This window comes from Sminthopsis crassicaudata, chromosome 1 (assembly GCF_048593235.1).
Source record: "Sminthopsis crassicaudata isolate SCR6 chromosome 1, ASM4859323v1, whole genome shotgun sequence".
Lineage (NCBI taxonomy): Eukaryota > Metazoa > Chordata > Mammalia > Dasyuromorphia > Dasyuridae > Sminthopsis > Sminthopsis crassicaudata.
This window is the reverse complement of record NC_133617.1, coordinates 596,087,249-596,112,052: the sequence shown is the minus strand read 5'-3', so window position 1 is coordinate 596,112,052 and position 24,804 is coordinate 596,087,249. Positions and strand designations below refer to the sequence as shown.

Below are 24,804 nucleotides of genomic sequence, written 5' to 3'. Positions count from 1 at the left end.
TATTTGATCTTGGAGATAATAGAGAGCCACAAGGGTTTATTGAAAAGGAGGGATGACAAATTCAGACCTGCACTTTAGGCCTATATCTAAAAAATGAAGTGGCTAGAAGTGATCATCTCCAAGATTCTTCCTAACTCCACAGCTATGACTTATGTATTCCTTCCTTTTGTAGTCAAATTCTCAAATAAGGCTGTCTATATGCAGTGCTTCTACTTTCTTACCTCCCTATCAAACACGTTACAACCCCAACACCCAAATGAAGTCGATACTTAAAAGATAATCAATGATTTCTTAACTACTGTCTTATGTCCTTTACTATTAATTCTACTTGACCTCTCTGAAATTTGTGAGTCAATCACATACTGCTGGATCTGTCTTCCCTTAGCTTCTGTGAAAGTACTTCTCCCCATAGTATTGCTCTTTCTATCTCTTATAGGATCATCTATCCCATGTCCTAAATATGGGTATCCCTTAAAGCTCTTTCCTGAAGCCTCTTTTTCCCTTGATCCTAGTCTTAATTATGTCTATTCAGATGATTTTCCTATATATCCAACCCAATCTCTTTCTTCTTCCCTGTCTCCTAATAGTTCACTGGCTATCCTACCACTCAGCATGTCCAGAATACAACTTCTCTTGTTCTCCAAACCTGTCCTTTCTCAAAATTCTTGTTGTTCTCATTCTTTCAAATGTTTCAACTCAAGTCATTCTTATCTTCCATATCTATTTGCCCAATACCATTTATTCTGCCTTGTTTATCTATTCCTCTTTGCATTCACAAAGTCATTACCCCGATTTTAATAACCTTCAAATTGCTCTTTCATTCTCTTCCTTTTGCTACACAGATGTCAAAATAACTCAAGGCCTAATCAGAGTATCATTCATGTACTCAAAATTTATAGTGGTTTCCTATTGCCTGGCCTGTCCACAATCACAGAATACTAAATTTTATTTCCTTATTTTACACATGTTACACATCCTAGCCAAACTGGTCTACTAGCTCTCCTGAACCTAGAATTCCACTTATAATTCCCATTTGTGTCCTTGATACCAATGTATTCTTTCCTTACTTCTGCTTCTAGGAATTCTTAGTTTCTTTTCAATTCGCTCAGAAAGTCTCACCTGGCACCTCAAGTGATTTCTCAAATTACCCTATATTTACATGTGCATATTATACAGTATCATACAGTATGTGAGTTTCTTGATGACAAGAATTTTTCACTTTTTCTTCCCTAGCCTCTAAGTTGATCTTGCACACAGAACAGATGCAGAGTAAATATTTGTTGTATTGAGAGTTCTCAAGAAAACAGTTGGAGCTATAATGTGGCTCAGTTTTAAATGATAAATCAAAAACTTTATTTCTAACAATTGACTAGTACTTTATAGTTCTGACTTATTTTCACAAAAGATAGAAGTCTTGGACACAATTAAATGAAAAAAGACAAATAACTGGTATAGATCATTAACTTGAGAGCACAAATTTCAAATATAGGAATAACAGAGTTGGAATTTATTACTTGTTTGTGTCAACTGGGAAGACAGTGGAAAATACTGACCAAAAGACCAATATCCATGTATTCTTGCAAAAGAAAGAAATAAAACTAAAAAACCCTAAATCCTTCAAGTAGTTCAATTACTAATAGTGTTCGTTAACATTATAAAGATTCTTGCAGCAATAAAGAAGTTATATGACTTCTCTACTGTAAAGAGAAGCAGAAAGCATCACTAATGAAAATTCAAAAGTATATACCCTCCTAAAGGTCTAGATGTCAGTTTCCTATGAAAAATAGTGTTAACAAAATATGATGTACGCCACTCAATATGAGCGTAAATTACAAGATAAGAAAGATGAAGAGGTTATTCTTTGATAGTTTTAAAAAATGATCTTCAGACAGGTCACTATAAAAGGGTGGCTAATAAGTATAAATGTTACTTCCTAGGAAGTTCAGTAGTTATAATGGTCAATACCATTTTCCGAAATGTGGTCAATTTTCACACAGATTTCTTTTTTTGATGAAATTTGTGTGGTATTTTGATTAAAAACAATAAATATTATACTTAATAAATATGAAGACAACATCTTAAAAAAGTATCAAATTTATTTATATAACTAATTTATTTTTAAAATTATAGTTACTAGATTAATACACTTAAAAATTTTAGATTTATTTAAAAGGAAAAAATTATCATAGCCATTAAAATTTAATAATGGACTAGGTCATAAAAAGCATACATGAAATTTTAATCAATTAGACAATTACTTTTCATAAAGGAAAGGACTTTTTTTTTAAAAGCCTTTTCCCTGAAATTTAAAAATAATCAACCTATTTTCATTCCAATTTAATTTACATACCTTATTGTCTTTTTATCCAAATACATCAAATAAAAATAGGTTTTGTGTCTTTAGGACTTGTTTTTAAGATACCTCAAGAAACTTATTTGTAACATGGAGTCACCTGACATAGTCTAACTACATAGGTTAAAATGAAATACTGGATTAAAAAACATGTATTAGAAGAATCAGCTAACAAACTTTTTTTTAACCATTTCACTCTTATGTACAATATTAGCATGAATAAACCAGATCCTATTAAGTTTAGCATACTTATAGCAACCCTAAATTCCTCTTTGCAAATGATTCCTAAGGAAGACAGAAGTCTTTATAACTGCACATAACTCTATTTGCCCAATATATAACATGCTGTCAAAAAAAAATAAGCAGGGAACAACTCCACAGTATATTAAAATTAATCAAATATGAAATGTCTTACAAATTACATTATCAATATCTTCCAAGTGTAGATGACATTAACAATGCAGAGGTGTTACTTCACCAAGATTTGCTTTTGCTCCCAGAAATGATTCCATGTCTAAAAAACCAAAGGTGAATAAAACCCGTAGGATAGCTTAAAGTATATCATAAAGACATGCATGATCAGAAAAAGAGGTAGCCTGGTTTAATATTGTGAATAAAACAAAACAGATAGCCCAAGTCTACATTAGTTCTCCCAAGCACCAATATTAAAAGAACTAGAGGAATACAGCTATACCATTATCGGGTGGCTTCTCTGAAAGATGTATGGAATGATATCAACAATTGCAGAGGATAAGAAAAACATGCAAGGCAAGTGATGTATCCTAGTGGAGCAAATTATTCAACTCAATGAATCATAAATCCATCCAAATGTCATGAAAACAGTGTTTAAAAAAAAAAGTCTTAGGAATATTTCTCCTGCCCCCCCAGTGAAGAAAAAAAAAAATCTTAAATTTCACTATTCCAATTCTTTATCCATAAATAGGACCCCAAACTTAAAACTACCAGTAGACAACAAATCACATCTTTAAAGACATTTTCTTCTCTAACATAGATTCACTTTTAGCACATGGGCTACCAAAAAGCAACAGCAAAATGAGTTAAAAGGAATTTGCAACATAAATGTCAGTTGACAGGCACCAACAAGTTTCTGTATCCAAGATGAAAAATTATAACATAGTTACAGAGTTTCAATTTTCTCACATGGTCAAATAGTTGGACAAGATAACACTGTTATAAAATACAACAAAAGCACCCTAGTGTTTCTTCAAGAAGTACATCATTTTATATAATTTTTCTTTAACTGTGGAATCTTTAAATGAGGATTTTCTTCTTAATTTTTTTCTCAATCCTTCTTTAGCCGTTTGGCTTTTGCAATATTTTCTTGACGTCTCTGTTTCTTCTTCTGCTCCTTTTCCCTGGCCTCAATCATTTTTGCCAGTTTCCAAGACAGTACTGCACTTGCTAGAAAAAGTGGAGTCAGAGCCAAAATCACTGTGGTAAGAAAGCCATATGGATCTTTTGCAGCCCACTCCACAACATACTCAGCCCAAGCTTTTACATCAATCATCTCCGTAGCTGTCCTTGGAAAAATCCTATGTAAAACCAGAAAAAGTCTGCTTTGTTAACCAAATATTAAAATCAGAAACACAAAAAAATTACATAAGCAATTATTTAACTCTCCTCCATTATTCTTATTACCTTATTAAGACAAAGTACTGAATCAATATCAACATTTATGTACTTAAAGCTATATATTTTAATTAAAAGATTTTAAATGATGCTTAAAATCACTTATTTTAGGCATCTGGATATAAATTAGAGAATATGAAGTTCCCTTCAGCTATGAGATTCTGTAAACATTTTAGTTTAACTTTTATTCAAGTTAAAAGTACTTTACACATAATATATTCAAGACAAAGCTGTCAGGCAGCAGTCAGCCATTAAGAATTCTGAGGTACATTTAATTCTCCCAAGAAAATTCTGAATCTAGTTTGTCAATTTGTAAACACATTCTATGTAGTACAAGCAGTAACAAAGTTACAAAAGATAGCCAATTTGTTGTATGACAACAAAAGCATAATGGCCATGAAGATCCTAGAGCAGGAATGTACAATGTATAGTGTGGGTCAGCTTCATGCATGGAGTTGAGAAGATATATTGTTACCAATTACAAGCACAAGTTACAGAATCATCTATTTTTTTGGTCTGCAGGTTACAAATAAGACCAGGGAAGTTAAGTGTATCTATGGTTACAGTTAGTGGCAGAGGCTGAAACTGAATACAATTCATCTGATGCTGCATTTAGAACTCTTTTCTCTCAAGTAAATAACAATATGTTGTTTCCTGCTTGGTTCATAAGTTACTTCCTGTTAATTTCTTCCTGAGGTTAAGTATGTTTTATTAACTGAAACAAGTAACAAAGAAGCAAATACAGTACTTTGCAAGTCCCCAGTATTTTAAACACTTAAGCATTGTTGGGAGAGAGCATAATTTCTACTTAGTCTAGGTCAAAAAGAAGCAGTCTCTTTAGAGTAAGAGACTGGGTTGTACATCTTTCATCATACATGCACCTACTTCTCTGAACTAAGTTATCCTTCTATGAAAAGGTCATAGATGGACAGCCACTGAAATTCAGGTGGGGTTCATATTATTAGTCATTTTGCCCAGAGGGTCATTAACTGGTGGTTTAAAGTAGGTTTCTCGAATTTCTTTTCTTAGTTTTTTTTTTTTTTTGAGGGGGAGGTCTTTACTACTTTTATATACTTTTAGGCAAGCAAAATTTTAGAAGATTTCATCATTATAGAATAAGGTGCTAAGAATAAGGGAAAAAAATAAAATCCATTAAAAACCACTTTCAGGGTAATCATAATAAAAATTAAGTTCGCTATATGCATTCTTTATACACTAATTTTACACAAATCTGTCCTTCCTAGCTGTATTTAACACGCATGAATAAAACCTCTAATGAATTTATATGCAAGTTTATTGATAATTTATTTATCAAGCTATTAAAATGCCTTAAAAAAAAAAATAACTACCTTTCCAAAGATGTTACAGCAGAAACATTCCTGACACTGTTGAGGACCTTGAGGTTTTACACTAGAAAAATAATGGTGAAAAATGGGGAAAAAAAAAAAAAGATTAAATTAGCCATAGCTTTGGAAAACAAAGCTTCCAGTCTCTTTATCTCTTAGCAAACTTTTACAACACCTAACATATCACTCTAAATCAACATCCAATTGCTACTACCCGAAAAAGTGAAGTAACAGCCTTTTAACTGGGATAAGAACTAAGCCAGCAGATTTAAAGAGCCAGGTAAAAGAATCATTAAAATGAATACTAAAAACGCTAAACATCAGTAGAGTTCACAAAGAGTCTTCGAACAAATTATCTCATTAATTCGAAATCCTTTTGAGATAAACAGATTGAATAAACTGTGGCAAGATCTACCTCCCAAACTAGTGTATCTATCACTACTCCGGCCTGTCACTAGACAGAGAGTAGTATCTTCCATTCGGATTTTGCAAGGAAGAAATTTCCTCTTCCAAGGCAGACATCTTTTTAGCAAGTTAAGAATCAAAGCGTATCCAGACCAGAGCACGTGACTTGCCCAGGGTCACACAGCAGTTCTGGATCAGAACCAGAGGCTGGACTCTATCTACGTCATCCAGTCAGATCATCCACTCATTTGTCCACTCTGAAGCGAGTTTTTCCACTATGACAAAAAAGGAAAAGCCTCCATTGGAGGGCCCGGGGCATTCAACCGTCTCCAACCACCTGTGCCTCCTTTTTCTCTTTCTTTTGCTGATTTCAGTGCCTCCATCCCGCCACCTCTGCCCCAGAGACCACTCGGGGATCCTAACACTTAAGAGACTTAAGACTTAAGAGGTCGGGGGAATTCCTCCTCCTACTTCGGGAGCCTGGAGGAAGAGCCTTTTAGCTTTGGGACTAACGGCGCCGAAGGCCGAGCCCAGTCCAACCCAGCCCAGGCTCGTGAATCCGGGATGGGAGCTGCCGAGAGGGGGGGGGGGGGGAGCGGGAAGCAGTCAGGTCGGGCCTGGTTCGTTGCCTCTTCTCTCAAATCCGCGCCCCCAGATGCCTCCAGCTCGCAGCCCACCTATCGCGGACCTCCCGCCGCCGACCCCCGCCCAAACCTCGAGGACCTGCGCCCCTCCAACCTCGCCCCTTTCTCACCTTCTTTGCGGGACTCTAGCTTCCTAGGATCAGCCGACCGACCGGAAACGGGAAGAAGGAAGCCCGGACTCCTTCCGCTCGGCCATAGAGTTTAGCAAGAGCGGAGACGCGGAGGCTGGGACCGGACTGGAAACCCGAGGGGCCTAGAGGGCTAGAAGGGCCTCTGATGCCGGCGCGCAGGGTTCACTTCCGGCCTCCTCGGCGGCCACGACCTCTGGACCGGGGTCAATGAGGGGGAAGCCGGCTCGGTGATTTCCGGGTTCGTGCGATTTTCTTGTCTTTTTTTCTTTTAACCTCTTCCTCCGGCCGAGGTGGAGACAAAGGGGCTGGGGGAAGAGGGAAGAGGGCTGCCGGCTTTCCCCAGGGCTCTGAGCCGAGCGGAGAGGAAACAGCGGCGATTTGGAGCGGGACCCTCGGGGCCTGGCTTTGTTCCCTCGGATCCTGCCCTTTTGGAACAAGAGGCGCAGTCTCGGGAGGGGTGTAGACCCCAGATATTTCGGGGTACCATCTCGAGAGTGGGAAAAGCCAGGCTGAAGCCTAGAACAAAGAACCGGACCGAGAAGCGGCTACCCCAGGCTTCGTGGCTGGGCTGACCAGGACCAGCCTGTCCCTGCAGGGTCTTCTGGTGGTAGACATCCGGTCCCGGAAACCCCCGGGATCCATGGAAGGGATTTTGAGAGAGAGTGTGATCTTCTACGGCGCTTCTGCCTACGAGGCAGAATCTCGCCCAGGGAGGCGAGAATCATCTTGGCCTGCGCTGGGGCAAGCGTTAAGATCTTTTTATTAAAGAAGTGAGTTCGATCTGGAATGATTTCCCTTGTTGGTTTAGTGGAAAGAAAACCTAATTTTTTGGATTCAAGTCCAGAGGACCTGATTTCAATTACAACCCTGCTACTTTACGTGTCACCCCTAATTTATCTGGTCCTTAATTTCTTCCTTAATGAGAGGATTAAAGACCACCAAACTCCTACTATCTCTAACCCATTCCAGACCCATTTTTTTCCATTATTCTATGATGCCCCTCCTAATTTTCTTATTTTTATGCAAATCTTGAATGCCTAATTCTTGTTTAAAAAAAAAAAAAAAGGCAAAAGTATTTTACTAATGGGCAAATTTGGGTCCTTTTTTTTCTTATAGAAAGATCTCTTTCTATATGAGAGAAATTTTAAAAAATAATTTATACACTCATTGACACATTTTGCCTTAAAATGGATTAGAAGGAAATAATCTCACTAAAAAATAATATTGTTGCTGAGCATTTATTTTGGGGGGTTCAGAGTTCCCACAATGGCTAGTCTCTCAATACATAAGTGAAAGGAATGTAAAAGTCAAAAAGCAGGAAGGGTGAGTTAATATAGCTGAATCTACAGGAAATAAAAGATTAACACAGATTTGGTTGGTAAGCAAATTTTGTGATTACTTGAAAGCTCTGTTTGACTATATCTGGCAAGTGTTGCAAGACCACTTGATTTTCTGTGCCAGTTTAAGGTGTTTTTTATTCTTCAAAGACTATATACAATGATCTCTGTAGAACAGGTAATGACATGTATAACTAGTTTATGTATAACAACAGTAATGATTTTTTACCAGGAAATAGGCTTTTGACAACTAATCTAAGTTAAGAAAAATTCTTTTTTATAAAATAGTTTATCTTACTGGCAGATGTATCCTTACACACTCTTGTTTGGAAACTTGAATGATGGTTTCTAAGCCTCAACTGCCTTATCTACCTGCAGTTTCCATAAAAGAAGTCTCAGGTTTTTAGCTGTGTATATATAAATGTTTTATGCATTGGAAATAGCTTTATCTTGTTTTTTGTAATGGTTTCTTAAGGGCAGTCAATATTATTTTACTATGCAATGTACCAGCAATCTTTTACTCATGGATCCTTGCATCTAGTCAGAATCTTCCCTTTGAAAAGAGAGAGACATCGTTGTGTAGAGCTTAAGAAACCAAAAATTCTCATAATTACAAAAAACAAAACAAAACTCAGGCTCAGTTACACTTTGAGTACTGTGGTATAGTGAAAAGAGCCTGGGACGTGGAATCACCTCTGGGTCTTTAGGTTTACTATTTAACCTTGCTGGGCTTTAGTTTTCTTGTAAATTAAAGATTCTTTTGGGCTCTAATACTATGTTGTTAAATTCTGAATTTTTTACCTTCATGTGGAACAAGCCCTTCTACTATTATAAATCATTTTTCCTTTTTCCTTTTTTTTTTTTTTTGTTGTTGTCATGTTTTTAAACTTCAACTAAGACCCTGACAGAATTATGATTAGTAGACGCCAAGTACATGAGGGTTAATTGTAATTAAGGTAGACTAAAGGAACGAAGGCTTTTGCTTTAGCTGCTCAAGATGACTTCCAAGTTACCTTCTAGCTCAAAATCTATGATCCTATGAAATACTTTGTATTTTTCCATTTGATTGTCAAAAACGTTTTTAGTGGTTAATGAAATTAATGAAATTCAAACATGCTTATGTTTGATTTGTGCTTCAGCCTAACATAGTGAAACAAAATATAGTTGTAGAGTTAAACTATCCAAATATACTTCTATCTGGCAAATTGTTTAGAGCTACTTTACTAAACTTATCTTACAGTTTATAGAACTACTAGTACTAATGAGAGAATTATAAGATTTCAGGAAACAGCTTATATTGATGACATATTGATGATAGTGAAGAGGTGCATTGCAAAAGAATTCGCAAACCCAAAAAACTGTATGGCAAAAGGGAATTTTATTGGCACTGAGAAGCCAGCTTTGCTAGGAATACAGACTTGTTAGTGGCAAAGTCCTGTTAGGAAAATGGCAAAGGTTAACACTTGAGAAGAGAATATCTTCCCAGTGGGCAAAAGTCCTGGCAAGCAGCTTTGCCAAGAAGAGAGCTTCCATAGCAAGCATAATCTTGTTTTGACCTTCAGCAAAGATTCGAACTTCAGAGATGTCTTTTATTAGCCCTCTGAGGCTCAGGCTTACAATCATAATTGAATGAGATTCCTTCAATGTTGTCAGTACCTGGGGCTTAGATTTCTAATTGAATAGAATCACCTAAGTGGGAGTTTGAAGGCTTTCCCCAGAATCTGGGAATTTCCTGAAGAGCATCCAGGCCACCCTAAGAAATCTCAATTTCAATGGAAGGTGATTTGACCAAGATCTCCAATTGAATGAAACCACTTAACTTGGGAAGGGCTTGTCTTGGAAAGGTATGCTCTTCCCAGGGGAGAGCCTGAGACCCCAAAACTCCCTTCTTTTTTTTTAGTTTTATAATTATAATTTTTTGACTACATATGCATGAGTAATTTTTTTTACATTATCCCTTGTATTCATTTTTCCAAATTTTCCCCTCCCTCCCTCTACTCCCTTCCCTAGATGACAAGCAATCCCATACATATTAAATGTGTTACAGTATAACTTAGATACAATATATGTGTGTAAATCCAATTTTCTTGTTGCACAGGAAGAATTGGATTTCGAAGGTATAAGTTACTTGGGTAGAAAGACAGTAGTGCAAACAGTTTACATTCAATTCCCAGTGTTCCTTCTCTGGATGTAGTTGTTTCTGTCCATCATTGATCAACTGGAAGTAAATTGGATCTTCTTTATGTTGAAGATATCCACTTCAATCAGAATATGTCTTCATACAGTATTGTTGAAGTGTATAGTGATCTCCTGGTTCTGCTCATTTTACTCAGCATTAGTTCATGCAAGTCTCTCCAAACCTCTCTGTATTCATCCTGCTGCTCATTTCTTACAGAGCAATAATATTCCATAACGTTCATATACCATAATTTACCCAACCATTCTCCAATTGATGGACATCCATTCATTTTCCAGTTTCTAGCCACTACAAAAAGAGCTGCCACAAACATTTTGGCACATACAGGTCCCTTTCCCTTCTTTAGTATTTCTTTGGGATATAAGCCCAGTAGTACCACTGCTGGATCAAAGGGTATGCACAGTTTGATAATTTTTTGGGCCTGGTTCCAAATTGCTCTCCAGAATGGCTTGATTCTTTCACAGCTCCACCAACAATGCATCAGTGTCCCAGTTTTCCCACATCCCCTCCAACATTCATCATTATCTTTTTCTGTTATCTTAGCCAATCTGACAGGTGTGTAGTGGTATCTCAGAGTTGTCTTAATTTGCATTTCTCTGATCAATAGTGATTTGGAACACTCCCTTCTTTTACAGATTAAAGGAGACACAGTTTCAGGGTTTACCCCCAACTATATTTGAACTCTCAGGGACCAGATCCAATCTTTGATATCCTAAAATCTGTGAGACAAATATAGACAATTAATTCCTTTTCAAATCGGGTCATTGGAGTTAACATTTTCCACCTGAGTTACACAATCCGCATCACTCAAAGTACTAGGGAAGGCTGAGGTCTGGATTTGCTCCTTTGTTCTTTCACAACTTCTACACTGACACAAGCCCTTGACTTTGTCAAGAAACTTTCACTCCCACTTTTATCTCACTGCTCCATCTACTTGTGTTCCTATACCTCTAAGTTTGGCACAGGAACACACCTTGGATCTAGGAACTTTTCAGTAGTCTGTGGTTAATATTTATCCAATAATTTATTTCTCTTCTTTGGGAAAGTCTTATGGCCCTTCCAGTAAGTACAAAGCCTTTTTATTCCCTGAATTAGTTAACACAAAAGGGCACCTCAGGTGAAATGAAGAAGCCTGCTTATCTCAAAGTTCCCCAGCCCTCTCATTTCCAAGCTTGAAAATTGAGTTCCAGGTACCTTTTCCTTACAGGATGCTCTCCTGACACTCAGGACATCTCACTAAATTATTTTGAGCCTAGGATAGACACTCTTTCTTCTTTGATCCCCCTGCCAATTATCCTAAGTTTTGGGAAAATCCCAAGAAAGCCCAGACACACAGGAAGGAAGGAGAACTGGGAAGAGACAAAACTGCTAGCTGTTCATAGTAATCTTGTCTCAATGGTACAGGCTCTTTTGTGGTTAGGAGAGAGTTTAATTTATTCAACAAACATTTTTTTATCTACCATCTGCTCTATGCAAAGCACTAATCCAAAAACAAACAAAAAAAATCTTAAAACATTCTTACCCTAAAGGAGCTTATATTCTGCTTTAAAGGCCAAGTACTCTGGTCTATTCATTACAAAAATTCCTTGAATATTTAAATACTTCCCAAAAAGAGAACATAATATTCATGAAATGGTGCGTGACAGTTTTTTTTTTTTTTTTTAATGTATATATATATATATCAATTTGTAGGGAAGTTCTTATATTGGGTCAAAACCATAAAAATTATGTTTAGACCAACACCTCTTACTGTACATAAAGCTCCAAATGGATATATAACATATAAAAGGTCAAATCAGAAACAGACATATAAGGAAGAAATTACCATCCAGCTCTAGTATAGATAATTTTTTTTTTCTTGTTCAGTGCCCTTTTTTTTTATTCATTTTTCCAAATTATCCCCTCACTCCCTCCCCCCCATGGCAGGTAATCCCATACATTTTACATGTGTTACAATATAACCTAGATACAATATATGTGTGTAAATACCATTTTCTTGTTGCACATTAATTATTAGCTTCCAAAGGTATAAGTAACCTGGGTAGATAGACAGTAGTGCTAACAGTTTACATTCACTTCCCAGTGTTCCTTCTCTGGGTATAGTTATTTCTGTCCATCATTGATCAACTGGAAGTGAGTTGGATCTTCTTTATGTTGAAGATTTCCACTTCCATCAGAATACATCCTCATACAGTATTGTTGTTGAAGTGTATAGTGATCTTCTGGTTCTGCTCATTTCACTCAGCAACAGTTGATTTAAGTCTCTCCAGGCCTCTCTCTATTCCTCCTGCTGGTCATTTCTTACAGAGCAATAATATTCCATAACCTTCATATACCACAATTTACCCAACCATTCTCCAATTGATGGACATCCATTCAATTTCCAGTTTCTAGCTACAACAAAAAGAGCTGCCACAAACATTTTGGCACATACAGGTCCCTTTCCACTCTTTAGTATTTCTTTGGGATATAATCCCAATAACAGCAATGCTGGGTCAAAGGGTATGCACAGTTTGACAACTTTTTGGGCATAGTTCCAAATTGCTCTCCAGAATGGCTGGATTCTTTCACAACTCCACCAACAATGTATCAGTGTCCCAGTTTTCCCACATCCCCTCCAACATTCATCATTATTTGTTCCTGTCATTTTAGCCAATCTGACAGGTGTGTAATGGTATCTCAGAGTGGTCTTAATTTGCATTTCTCTGATCAGTAGTGATTTGGAACACTCTTTCATATGAGTGGAAATAGTTTCAATTTCATCATCTGAGAATTGTCTGTTCATATCCCTTGACCATTTATCAATTGGAGAATGGTTTGGTTTCCTATAAATCAGGGTCAGTTCTCTATATATTTTGGAAATGAGACCTTTGTCAGAACCTTTACTTTTAAAAATATTTTCCCAATTTGTTACTTCCCTTCTAATCTTGTTTGCATTAGTATTGTTTGTACAGAAACTTTTTAGTTTGATGTAATCAAACTCTTCTATTTTGTGATCAATAATGATCTCTAGTTCTTCTCTAGTCATAAATTCCTTCCTCCTCCACAGGTCTGAGAGGTAGACTATTCTCTGTTCCTCTAATCTATTTATGATCTCATTCTTTATGCCTAAATCATGGACCCATTTTGATCTTATCTTGGTATATGGTGTTAAGTGTGGGTTCATATCTAATTTCTGCCATACTAATTTCCAGTTTTCCCAACAGTTTCTTCCAAATAATGAATTTTTGTCCCTAATGTTGGTATCTTTGGGTTTGTCAAAGATTAGATTGCTATAGATGTACCCTTTTTTGTCCTTTGTATCTAATCTGTTCCACTGATCTACCGTTCTATTTCTTAGCCAGTACCAAATGGTTTTGGTGACTGCTGCTATATAATATAGCTTTAGATCAGGTACACTTAGACCACCTTCCTCTGACTTTTTTTTCCATTAGTTCCCTTGCAATTCTCGACCTTTTATTCTTCCATATGAATTTTGTTGTTATTTTTTCTAGGTCATTAAAATAGTTTCTTGGGACTCTGGTATAGCACTAAATAAATAGATTAGTTTGGGGAGTATTGTCATCTTTATTATATTCGCTCGGCCTATCCAAGAGCACTGAATGTCTTTCCAATTATTTTAATCTGACTTTATTTTTGTGGCAAGTGTTTTGTAATTTTTCTCATATAATTCCTGACTATTCTTTGGTAGATGGATTCCCAAATACTTTATACTCTCAACGTTGTTTGGAATGGAATTTCTCTTTGTATAATCTTGCTGTTGCATTTTGTTGGTGATATATAAGAATTCTGAGGATTTATGTGGATTTATTTTGTATCCTGCCACTTTGCTAAAATTCTGAATTATTTCTAATAGCTTTTTAGCAGAGTCTTTGGGGTTCTCTAAGTATACCATCATGTCATCTGCAAAGAGTGATAGTTTGATTTCCTCATTTCCTACTCTAATTCCTTGAATCTCTTTCTCGGCTCTTACAGCCGAGGCTAGCGTTTCTAGTACTATATTGAATAGTAATGGTGATAGTGTGCAACCTTGTTTCACTCCTGATCTTACTGGGAAAGGTTGCAGTTTATTTCTATTGCATATTATGCTTACTGAAGGTCTTAAATATATGCTCCTGATTATTCTAAGGAATAATCCATTTATTCCTTAGTATAGATAATTTCATATCTAAATAGACAAAATAGGCAGTTTTGATTACATATAAAGTTTAAGATTTTGTACATGCCTAATGTAAAAATTAGAAAGGAAATGTGTAACTGGAAATATATCTTCAACAAATTTCTCTATCATAACCAAGGTATATAAGAAACTAAGTCAGATTTATAATACTAAAAGTAGTCTCCAATAGATAAAATGATATGAATAGGAAGTTTTTAAAGCATGAATTCCAAACATCAATCATGAACAAAATACTCTTAAGTCACTAATAGCATTTGTTAGACCAATTAAAATGACATTTTACAATAGCTGCAGGAAACTAGGCATACTAAGTGTACACTGTTGGTGACATTGTGAATTCATCTAGCTACTCTGGAAAGCAATTTGGAACTATACCACCAAAATTACTAAAGTGTACATATTCCTTTGATCCAGGTAGGTCTATATCTCAAAGAAAAAGGAAAACTACAAACATAAGTGTTTTTTGTGCAAAGAAAAAAAATTGGAAACCAAAGGGAATATTCTGTTGGGGAATTGATAAACTAATTGTAGCATATAAATATAGTGAGAAATTATGCCATAAGAAGTTATGAAATAGATTGATTTAAAGGACACTGAGAAGACCCTTGTAAACTGATAAAGAATAAATAGAAATAGAGATAGGAAAATTGATAACAAAGAAAAATAACTGAGAAACTTTAGAACTCTGGTCAACATAGTTATGATCCATGAATTTAATGAACAAAGTTGAAAGCTCTGCTCACCTTAAGACAGAGAAGTGATAACCTTATAATGCAGGAATATGCATTTTCAGACATAAACAATGCGGAAATTTGTTTTCCCTAGCTATAGAGCTATAGAGTGCTTCCCCCCCTACCTTTTTTTTTTCTTTTTTAATGTGCTCAATTGGACAGAAGGAAAATACTCAAACTAATAAGTTGAATATAGAATCAATACCTGCCAGCCATTTGTCCAATTCTCTCCTTCCCGGACTAGAGCCCTTCTAAGCATTCACATTTTCAAAGAGACCACTAAGCATTAAGTGCTTACTATGTGCCAGGCACATAAGTGTTAGGAACTAGAGATACAAAGAAAGAAAAAAAATATATAGCTGCCTTTTTGAGAGAGACAATTTGCAAACATCTATGTACATTAAAAAATATGCAAAGTAGATAGAGGCAAATTTCTTTTTTTTATTATAGCTTTTTATTTACAAGACATATACATGAAAAATATAATTTTTCAGCATTGACAATTGCAAAACCTTTGTTCCATTTTTTCCTCTCCTTACCCCCACCCCTTCCCCCAGAGGGCAGGTTAACCAATACATGTTAAATATGTTAAAGTATAGTTAAATACAATATTGTATACATGCCCATAATTATTTTTCTGTACAAAAAGGATCGAACTTTGAAGTAGTGTAGTCAATCTGACAGGTGTATAGTGGTATCTCAGAGTTGTCTTAATTTGCATTTCTGATAAAGGCAAATTTCAAAGGGAAGGCACTTAGCAGCTAGGAGAAGGGGGAAGAGAGGGGAAAAAATATGAACTGAGTTTTGAAAGAAGTGAGGAAGAGCATTTGAATGAAATTAGTCATACCTATGTCCTTTAACTTTTCTGTATAGAACAGTTTCCAGTTCTGGTCATCCTTGAGATATATTTTGGTTTGTCAGTGTTCCTGTTAAAATTGGACATTGAGAATTGAAGGCAGAGCTCCAGAAATGATCTCATCACTACAATGTGAAATAGTGAACTTTCATCTCCTTTATTCTGGACTATCGTTCTGTTAATGCAGTCTAAGATTGCAATTTTTTTTTTCTTGGAGAGCTAGTCAACGACTCAAGTTTCAGGCCTGGATGAGTGGAGGGTAGTATTGTCAATAATTAGGTGAATTTGAAAAAGAAGGTTTTAGGGGAAAGATTCTATTTTGGAGATTTTGAGATGCCTCTAGAATATCTAGTAAACAGTTGGAAATGTGGTACTGGCCCTTGGCAGTCTCACAAATACAGAAAAGGAAGAAGAGCCTGCAACAGAATATTCAGGTACACCCAGGCATATACTGGTAAATGTTTAACAATCAGCTCTCCCCTCTAAAAAAAATGCAAGACATACTTTTTAATTTAATCTGCATTAACATTTTCTCCACTTTATCAAGACTAGACAATCAACAAAACATCAGATTGTAATTTGTAGCATTTGCCTTTTCAACTCAATACTCAAACTGATAACAGTTGGCTCTCAAAAGCTAATATAAACTAATTTCAACACAATATGAGGTATACCCACATTGGATGTGACAGATGAAGATTCAGCAAAGAAAATGAAAAAGGAGTAGAATCAAGAGGAATTTAGAAAAGTATTCTGGAAAAGGGAGTCAAGAAAGTCAAATGTTACAAAGGATGACCAAAAAATCCTACTTTTTAACAAGAGAATATTGATTACTTTGGAGAGCGGTTTCATGTGAATAAAGTAATTAGAGGTCAGGTTGCAGTGAATTTGATTAGAGATTGAGAAGAGAGGAAATGGAAATGGAAACAAAAACATGCTATTTTAAGGGGTTTAGCTGAGGAAAAGATACAGAATGATAACTAGTGGGGATAGTATGACTTTTTTTTTAATGGTGGAGACTTGGGTCTCTGATGAAGAAGCAACCCTTCTCACCAAGACTAACAGAAAGAAGGATATAGTGGAAGACTGGAGAAAAGGGATATCACAAGTGGCCCAGATTATTTCTGTGACGGAAGAAGCAAGGCCATAGCTGAGAGGGTAGAAAGAAGGGAATGAATCACAGATCCATTTAAGAGTAATTTTTCCCCAGGTCTTTTTTCTCTCAGTAGTTCCTCAAAGATCGATACAGTTACTCAATTCCTTTCCCACAGCCTGTGCAGAGAGGTGAGATGACTGATTTGCCCAGGTTGTCATAGGCAGTAAGATCTGAATTCAAACTAGACTTCTTTTTCAAATTCTCTGTGCTCCTTCTGATGTGCCACACTGCCCCCAAGAGGGCTCAATAGAATAAGGCCGAGGAAAGCCCACAGGGTGCCAGAACCCTTTAGAGAGACTTTGAAGTCCATTAATCATATACTTTAAATATAATCTTCAATTAGTTCTCAGTCCACCTCAAAAAGGAATCTGGAGAAATTTTATCAAATAGCTTGCACTGGAATTAGGCACTTTTTATCACCTAAGTTTTTTTATCTGCAAATAGCATAATTTCATCTGAGATAATGTTTTGGGACCCTTGATCATGGATTACAGTTGGAAGAGACCTGGAGGGTGTGACTTCCGATGCCCTCAGACTGGTCAATGACTTGTCCAAAGTCAACCAAGAAGTGTCAGAAACAAATGTTTCAGTATACCCACTGTGGGTGCTGTAAATTGTAGATTGTTAAGGAATTGCAGTGTAGTACTAGCCAGGTTCTATGGAATACAGGCTTAACAAATGCAGGGTTTGTGAAATGCCTGAAGGCTGAGAAGTCAGTAAACCCTTGTTTGACAGTTATCCAGTGCCCAGGTGGTGGCAGCACTCCTCTAGAAGCCATGACAGAAAGAAAAATTGTCTCCAATTCTTCCTGTTATTCCAGCTCTACCTGCCTTCTTAAATCCTGCTTATTCAGGGTTTCTCTTTATCCTGTTATCTTCTATTAGGAAACAGCTATATTCAAATGGTCACAGCTCTCCAGTTGACAACCTTATTCCTTACTCAGTAGCTTTCCTCATTTCTAGCAATTTCTCTAGAAAGGCCCAGAGTCCTTTCCTACCATACAATTAATATTTTTCTGGTAAAAACTTTTGCAGGATGATTTTGGATCTTGCAGGGGTTCAAAACAAACTTTGTAGCTTTCTTTTTATTTATTTATTTTTCCTGAGGCAATTGGGGTTAAGTGGTTTGCCCAGGGTCACACAGTATCTCCTGACCAAATTTGAACTCAGATCCGCCTGACTTCAGGGCTGGTCCTCTGTCCACTGTGCCACCTCACTGCCCTCCTTTGTTTCTTTACATTATTTGAAAGGCATGGAGAATGTTCTACAAGTATCTCCTGAATTAGAAATTATTCAGCGTTGTTTAAAAATTTGGGGAATGGATTAAAGAACACACTTATTAAATTAATGGAATACACTGATCTGGAAGGTTATATGTAGTTTGCAAAAAAAAAAAAATAGGATTAATCTTCAAAATGACTTTGACAAGTTACAGAAATAGTACTAGATTGGATTAAAATTCATTGTAACTCCAGTAAATTAGTGTTGGGACAGTTATATGCTATTGGAAGAACAATGAAATAATTTTTAACTTTGCTGCATGGTGAGTATAAAGCCCTTATTAAAATTGCAGGCTATGTTAAGGGTAGAAGTAAATATTTCAAGGATGAGTTGAAGAACTGGATGATGTCCTGAGTAGAAGGACAACAAGAATTTATGTGGTAAGAGCAGTATCTGCCAAGTAGGCTAGGCTTGTTTTTTTCCTTAATGGGCTTGGGGTGCTAAGTTTCAAGCTTTTGATAGAGCTTCCTAGTGACCTAAAGTTTAAAAGCTAGCCCATGGAATGCAGGACTGACTTTCCCTTAGGCTAAATCTGTAGCTTAATCAATACTGTATCTTTGTTTGAGTAGCCTTTCTATAGTCTTTTAAATGACAAATTTCTCTTTTTATGCCATTTCTAAACTTGAAGCTTCAAACTGACCATAATCATGACTGGCTTCATCCACTTGATATAATCAACAGTATTGGATTAGAATAACTTCCTTGAAATAAGGAAAAGGCAGTAAAAACAAAAGTGAATGAACCCTCTGCAGGAGCTGGACACAGATGGAAGCATCTACCAATTGCCTCAGGGAGATGAGAGAATACATTTTACTTTAGCAGTCTGCAACTAGAGTCCAGTAGTGAATAAGCTCTGTGCCTTTAAGAAAAGTATCACAATCAATTGGATAATGGTTGAATAAATTGTGATATATGAATGTTATGGAATATTATTATTCTATAAGAAATGACCAGCAAGATGAATACAAAGAGACCTGGAGAGACTTACATGAACTTATGCTAAATGACATGAGCAGAACTAAGAGATCATTATACACTTCAACAACAATATATTATATGATGATCAATTCTGATGGATGTGGCTCTCTTCAACAATGAGATGATTCAAACCAGTTCCAATTGTTCACTGATGAAGAGAATCAGCTACACCCAGAGAGAGAACTATGGGAAATGAGTGTGAACCACAACATAGCATTTCCACTCCTTCTGTTGTTGTTTATTTGCATTTTTGTTTTCCCTCTCAGGTTTTTCTACCTTCTTTCTAGATCCAGTTTTTCTTGTGCAGCAAGATAACTGTGTAAATATGTATACATATATTGTATTTAACATATACTTTAACATATTTAACATGTATTAGACTACCTGCTATATAGGGGAGGAGAAGAGGGGAAGGAGAGGAAAAGTTGGAACAGAAGGTTTTGCAAGGGTCAATGTTGAAAAATTATCCATGCATATGTTATGTAAATAAAAAGCTATAATGACAAAAAAAGAAAGGTATCATGAAATACTATGAACTATTGTTAAATTGATATTTTGTACTGATTTTGTACTGACAGTGATAATGATCTAGATAGGGATATCTAGGCCCATTTACTGTAGTAGGAATAGGCCCTCCCCAAAGATTGAAATTTTCAAAGGTCTAAGAACTGTACTTGAGGAATTGCTTGAAATTTTTTATGTGACATTTGTGATACTATTGATAACTGTCACATAGGCTTTTTAAGGACTTCAGTGATAAATCCTAGATAAGACACTTAAAAAGACCATGTTTGATCCTCTTCTGGAGCTTAGAGATCTTCCTAGAATTGCAAATATTGACAGTTATGTCCTTTATTTACTGAGATATGATGTTGGGGTATGGTGATCCTAAAACAAGAACCCTAGGTTTATGAGCTTTAGTTATGACTTTACAAACTTGAAAGTTTTATATAAATCACTTATTAGTATTACATAAGCAATTATATTTATAAAATAGATTCTTATTTATCTGCTGTGACAGAGTTATAAATATGCTGAATCCAGTCACTGCAAAATGTTGATGGCTCTGTAATTATTGAGATTTAATTATTTATGGGTGTTTATTCCTTACTTCCTCAAAATCTATTTAAGATTTTTACAGCTTTTTAATCACCTCTAAGCAATCTGTCAACCATATCCAACTTCCTTTCCTTTGTCTCAAAAGCATTTTTACAACCATATTCTGATTCTGTTTCCTTTTATCACTAACTTCTCATTTCACTAATTTGTTGTATGTTTCAGTTTGTTTTACTTACCTTTTATTGTTTCCCTTGCCATCTACTTTCTCCTTTCTTCTTAGGTTCTTTCTTCTAATCCTTTTCTTCATTTAGACAGATTCTTTCTTCACATTGAGCTTTACTAAAGCATGCCATCCTATTTTCCTTGATTTCTATATATCATTTTTCCCCCCTGAGGCTGAGGTTAAGTGATTTGCCCAGGGTCACACAGCTAGGAAGTGTTAAGTGTTTGAGACCAGATTTGAACTCCCGTCCTCCTGAATTCAAGGCTGGTACTCTATCCACTGTGCAACCTAGCTGCCCCCTCTATATATCATTTTAAAAGAATTATAAATTTTGCCTCTTTCACCTGCTAAGAAAAAATTCTTATTTATATAGATAGCTTGCATATTCAGTTGCCATTATCCAACAATCTAAATAAAATAGAAAATAAATTCATTTAGTTAATTTTTAACATACTATAAGACCTCTAAGTTGTGAAAATGCTCTGTCAGCATTTCCTTAGCCATACATGATACCTCCATTAGTATATGTGAAAAAGAAACACTCTTGGATGCAGCTGTATTTAATTTGCTAAACCCACTTATACCATATGGAATTAAAATTTCCTTTCATGATTAGGTCAATATGAGGAATAGAAAAGACTCTTGCCAGTGCAGGGTTGTTGGCCTAAGAAAGAACTGAGGTGAGGCAAGGATTTGATGTCTCAATAAATATAAAGAACAGGATTTGGGTTTGCAAGGTTGAGGTAAAGGAACAATAGTAGATTTTGATAAGAGAAATTCAAAGTTTATGAACATCAAAATAGAACATGTGGGTAATGGCAAACAGTGATCATTTCTATGTATAGCCAAACTGAAGTGAAGAAGCAGGTTATGAGAAATCAATCTGTATAAGCTTAAGCCTGATAATTCACCAAGTCTCGTAAATTAACAAAGTAGAAAGTTACACTGTTGGTATATTAAAGGCTCCTGATATGAGGGCAGGAACTGAGAAAGAGAGAAAGACTGTGAGTTAGGCACTAAACTCTTTGAAGAAATTGTGGAGGTTGAGATATAACAGCTACCAGCATCTTCACTGAGTGGCAAACATGGACTGTGTGAACCTGGAAGAAAGGTTATGGGGGTAGAGAGGCTTGGAAGGAGCAGTGGGGAGCAAGAAGTATTCATTCTAACTCCCCTGCCATGATTCTTGAGTTGAAAGGGTAGAGGAGAGTTTGGTTTTTTTGTTTGTTTGTTTTTGTTTTTGTTTTTTTAGTTTACTGGAACTTTTATTGTTAATTACAGAAAGCTTTAAGGCAACAAAATTTTAAAAAATTAACATTCAGTCCATTTAATAACACACCATGTTTTCCCTCCTCAAACATCTTGAAGGCAGAGCAAAAGCTACTATCACAAGAGGACAAACTGAGGCCCAGCTTACATTTGGTAATAAGGGAGAAACTTACACTTGTCACTTACACATAAAATTGTCTTCCACAATTCTACTAGGAAGCAAGAAAAGCAGGATCTTGTCATCCATATTAATTTTAAAATCATAATAATTAAGAAATCACCTATAGGAATGTCTCATACTCTTCCACAAACTCATCATACTGATCATTGTATGATCCTTGTAAACTCCTGGAAATAGGCTACAAGCCTTCCCAACATGGCTTTGTGCTGTTCTTATCCAGCTTCTGGTCCCAAGTAGGTGTTGATCTTTTTGCACGTCACCGAAGACGCCATTCTTAAGCCTTAAGCCATGTTAACTGACTTTTTGTTCTGGCAAAGGTTAAGCAAGCAGCAGAACAAGTTGAGGTTCATCTCATTCAGGAGCAGATCCTCAATGGGCGACCCATAAGACTCCACCAGATCCCATCACTCCTCTGCCATGAATTTGGGGATCATGGAGCATACTTTCTCAACTGCATGAATCATGTCCTCCTTGGCCTTGTTACTCTCCAGCAATTTGATGACTTCCTTGATAAACATTGGCACAGTTCACAAGTAGGACCAGTCTTCATCTGAACCAGGTTCTTCTTGACTAGATCCACCAGCTCCAGTGCAGGAATTGCTTTAGTGCTGGCCACATGAGCTAGAATCAGGGCCTGCAGAGGCATTTTCTTCTCTGCACAGAACCTAGCATATCCACAGATCTCCCTGGGTTGCATGTCATCATTTGGACAGCAATTTCAGAATATTGGCTGATATAGGTCTTGCACATGCTGATACGCCAGGTCTAAGGTGATTACACTCTTCCTTGAGATGATCCACTAGAGACTCGAAAAAGATATTAGTCTTTTTTATTATTATCATTATTATTATTATAGATTTTTATTTATCAGATATATGCATGGGTAATTTTTCTGCATTGACAATTGCAAAACCTTTTGTTCTAATTTTTCCCCTCCTTCCCCTCACCCCCTCCCCCAGATGGCAGGTAGACCAATACATGTTTAATATGGTAAAATATATGTTAAATACAATATAGCTATACATGTCCATACAGTTATTTTGCTGCACAAAAAGAATCAGATTTGAAATAGTGTGCAATTAGCCTGTGAAGGAAATAAAAAATGCAGTGGACAAAAATAGAGGGATTGGGAATGCTATGTAGTGGTTCACACTCATTTCCCATTGTTCTTTTGCTAGATGTAGCTTATTCAATTCATTACTGCTCCATTGGAACTGATTTGTTTCATCTCATCGTTGAAGAGGGCCACATCCATCAGAATTGATCATCATATAGTATTGTTATTGAAGTGTATAATGATCATTCTGCTCATTTCACTTAGCATCAGTTCATATAGGTCACTCCAGGCCTTTCTGAAATCATCCTGTTGGTCTTTTCTTACAGAACAATAGTATTCCATAACGTTCATATACCACAATTTATTCAGCCATTCTCCAATTGATGGGCATCCACTCAGTTTCCAGTTTCTGGCCACTACAAAGAGGGCTGCCATAAACATTCTTTAAAATCTCTTTGGGATATAAGCCCAGTAGTAACACTGCTAGATCAAAGGGTATGCACAGTTTGATAACTTTTTGAGCATAGTTCCAAATCACACTCCAGAATGGCTGGATGTGTTCACAATTCCACTAACAATGTATCAGTGTCCCAGTTTTCCCACATCTGGAGGTATTAGTCTTTATGGCATTCTGAACATCCGTTGCCAACTGAACACAGTCTTGGCACATGTCCTCTCTGGCCTTTGGTAGAGATGGCTTTTTCTGGGTCTCTCCCTGAGGGTAAAGGAGGATATGAGCATTGGCCATGAAGGGAGGCACCACTCTGGGCAGATCCTGAAGCAAGTTGAATTCCAGTTATTGCTGATGTTGATTCAGAGTAGCCAGGTGTTTCTGAAGGGACCAGCAAAATATGAGCATGCTACACCCCTCCTGGGGATTGCTCATTTTGATGGCATTGATGATAACTGATAAGGGAGGATTCCATGATCTCCTTGCACTTAGATATCCAATCAGCTTGAGGAAGCATCTCACATTCCTTCTCCAGGTAACTCTCAATTCCAGCCTAGGTGCCATTTTGTTTCAGAAAGTCTTCAACTATCGTAGCCACCTTCGTACACGCTTCACAGGAGACAGATTTCACAGCAGGCTTGCTCCAAACAGCCTGTAAGCAGTGTTTGAGGGTTCCACACTCAGAGGCTGTCTTCAAATCCCAACACCAGACCTTGGGACTCTTTACATTCTTCCTTTTTGAACACAGGGCCAGCCAGAGCCATGCACAGGAAGCTGGGCAGGAAGAGCAGAGCACACAATACATCCCCAATGGACACAGCCATCTGCAATGCAGAGAGAGTTTTTTAATGAGTGAAAATGCACCTAGTGCTGGAAAGGAGGATTGCAAGGGACACCATGTCATCAGGAAAAAGCTAGAGTGCAAGAAGATGAAGGAATGATAAAGAAAAATGACAAAAGCAAGTTTGTTTCCAGTGGAGAAGGGACTCCAAACAGTGCAACAGGTTAGTAGCTTTAGAATGGGATGTTATGGTGAGGTAGGCTTAGAGTGAGGGACTGATTATTGAGATTGGAGAACAGGGTTTGAATGGTGGCAACCAGCCATTCAGAATCATTTGACAGGGAAGGATATGGTGGAGTACGAATGTGTTAATTGTGAAGGAGTGAGTTCAGATAGGTGATGATCCCTTGATGTTCAGCCTTCTTTCAAAAAGAGGGAAGACTAAGCTGAAGCTGTTGGTGAAGATGAAATTGATGTGGCTGCAGGGGGTGTTCCCAGGAAGCATTATGAAATGGCTGGCTCAGGCAGGCCAAGGGCTA

General features: G+C 36.7%; 1 protein-coding gene and 1 pseudogene across 2 annotated transcripts; both read right to left on the bottom strand.

Annotated features, from left to right (window-relative positions):
* Positions 1 to 2,078: 2,078 nt before the first annotated feature.
* Positions 2,079 to 6,635, bottom strand: SMIM15 (small integral membrane protein 15). Of its 2 annotated transcripts, XM_074282432.1 has the most exons (3): positions 6,509 to 6,635; positions 5,353 to 5,413; positions 2,079 to 3,906 (listed from the first exon to the last, which is right to left on the bottom strand). In XM_074282432.1, exon 3 carries the CDS (start codon positions 3,879 to 3,881, stop codon positions 3,657 to 3,659), a length of 225 nt encoding a protein of 74 aa, XP_074138533.1. In that variant the 5' UTR covers positions 3,882 to 3,906; positions 5,353 to 5,413; positions 6,509 to 6,635; the 3' UTR covers positions 2,079 to 3,656. The 2 variants fall into 2 exon arrangements, with proteins under 2 accessions (XP_074138533.1, XP_074138534.1); XM_074282433.1 differs by lacking the exon at positions 5,353 to 5,413 and having other exon boundaries at positions 6,509 to 6,607.
* A 15,519-nt stretch (positions 6,636 to 22,154) lies between these two features.
* Positions 22,155 to 24,328, bottom strand: LOC141550978 (prosaposin pseudogene; annotated as a pseudogene).
* Between the last annotated feature and the right edge of the window lie 476 nt (positions 24,329 to 24,804).

Excerpts from the sequence above, each read along its gene's own strand:
- SMIM15 (XM_074282432.1), bottom strand. The coding sequence starts at position 3,881 with ATGATTGATGTAAAAGCTTGGGCTGAGTATGTTGTGGAGTGGGCTGCA.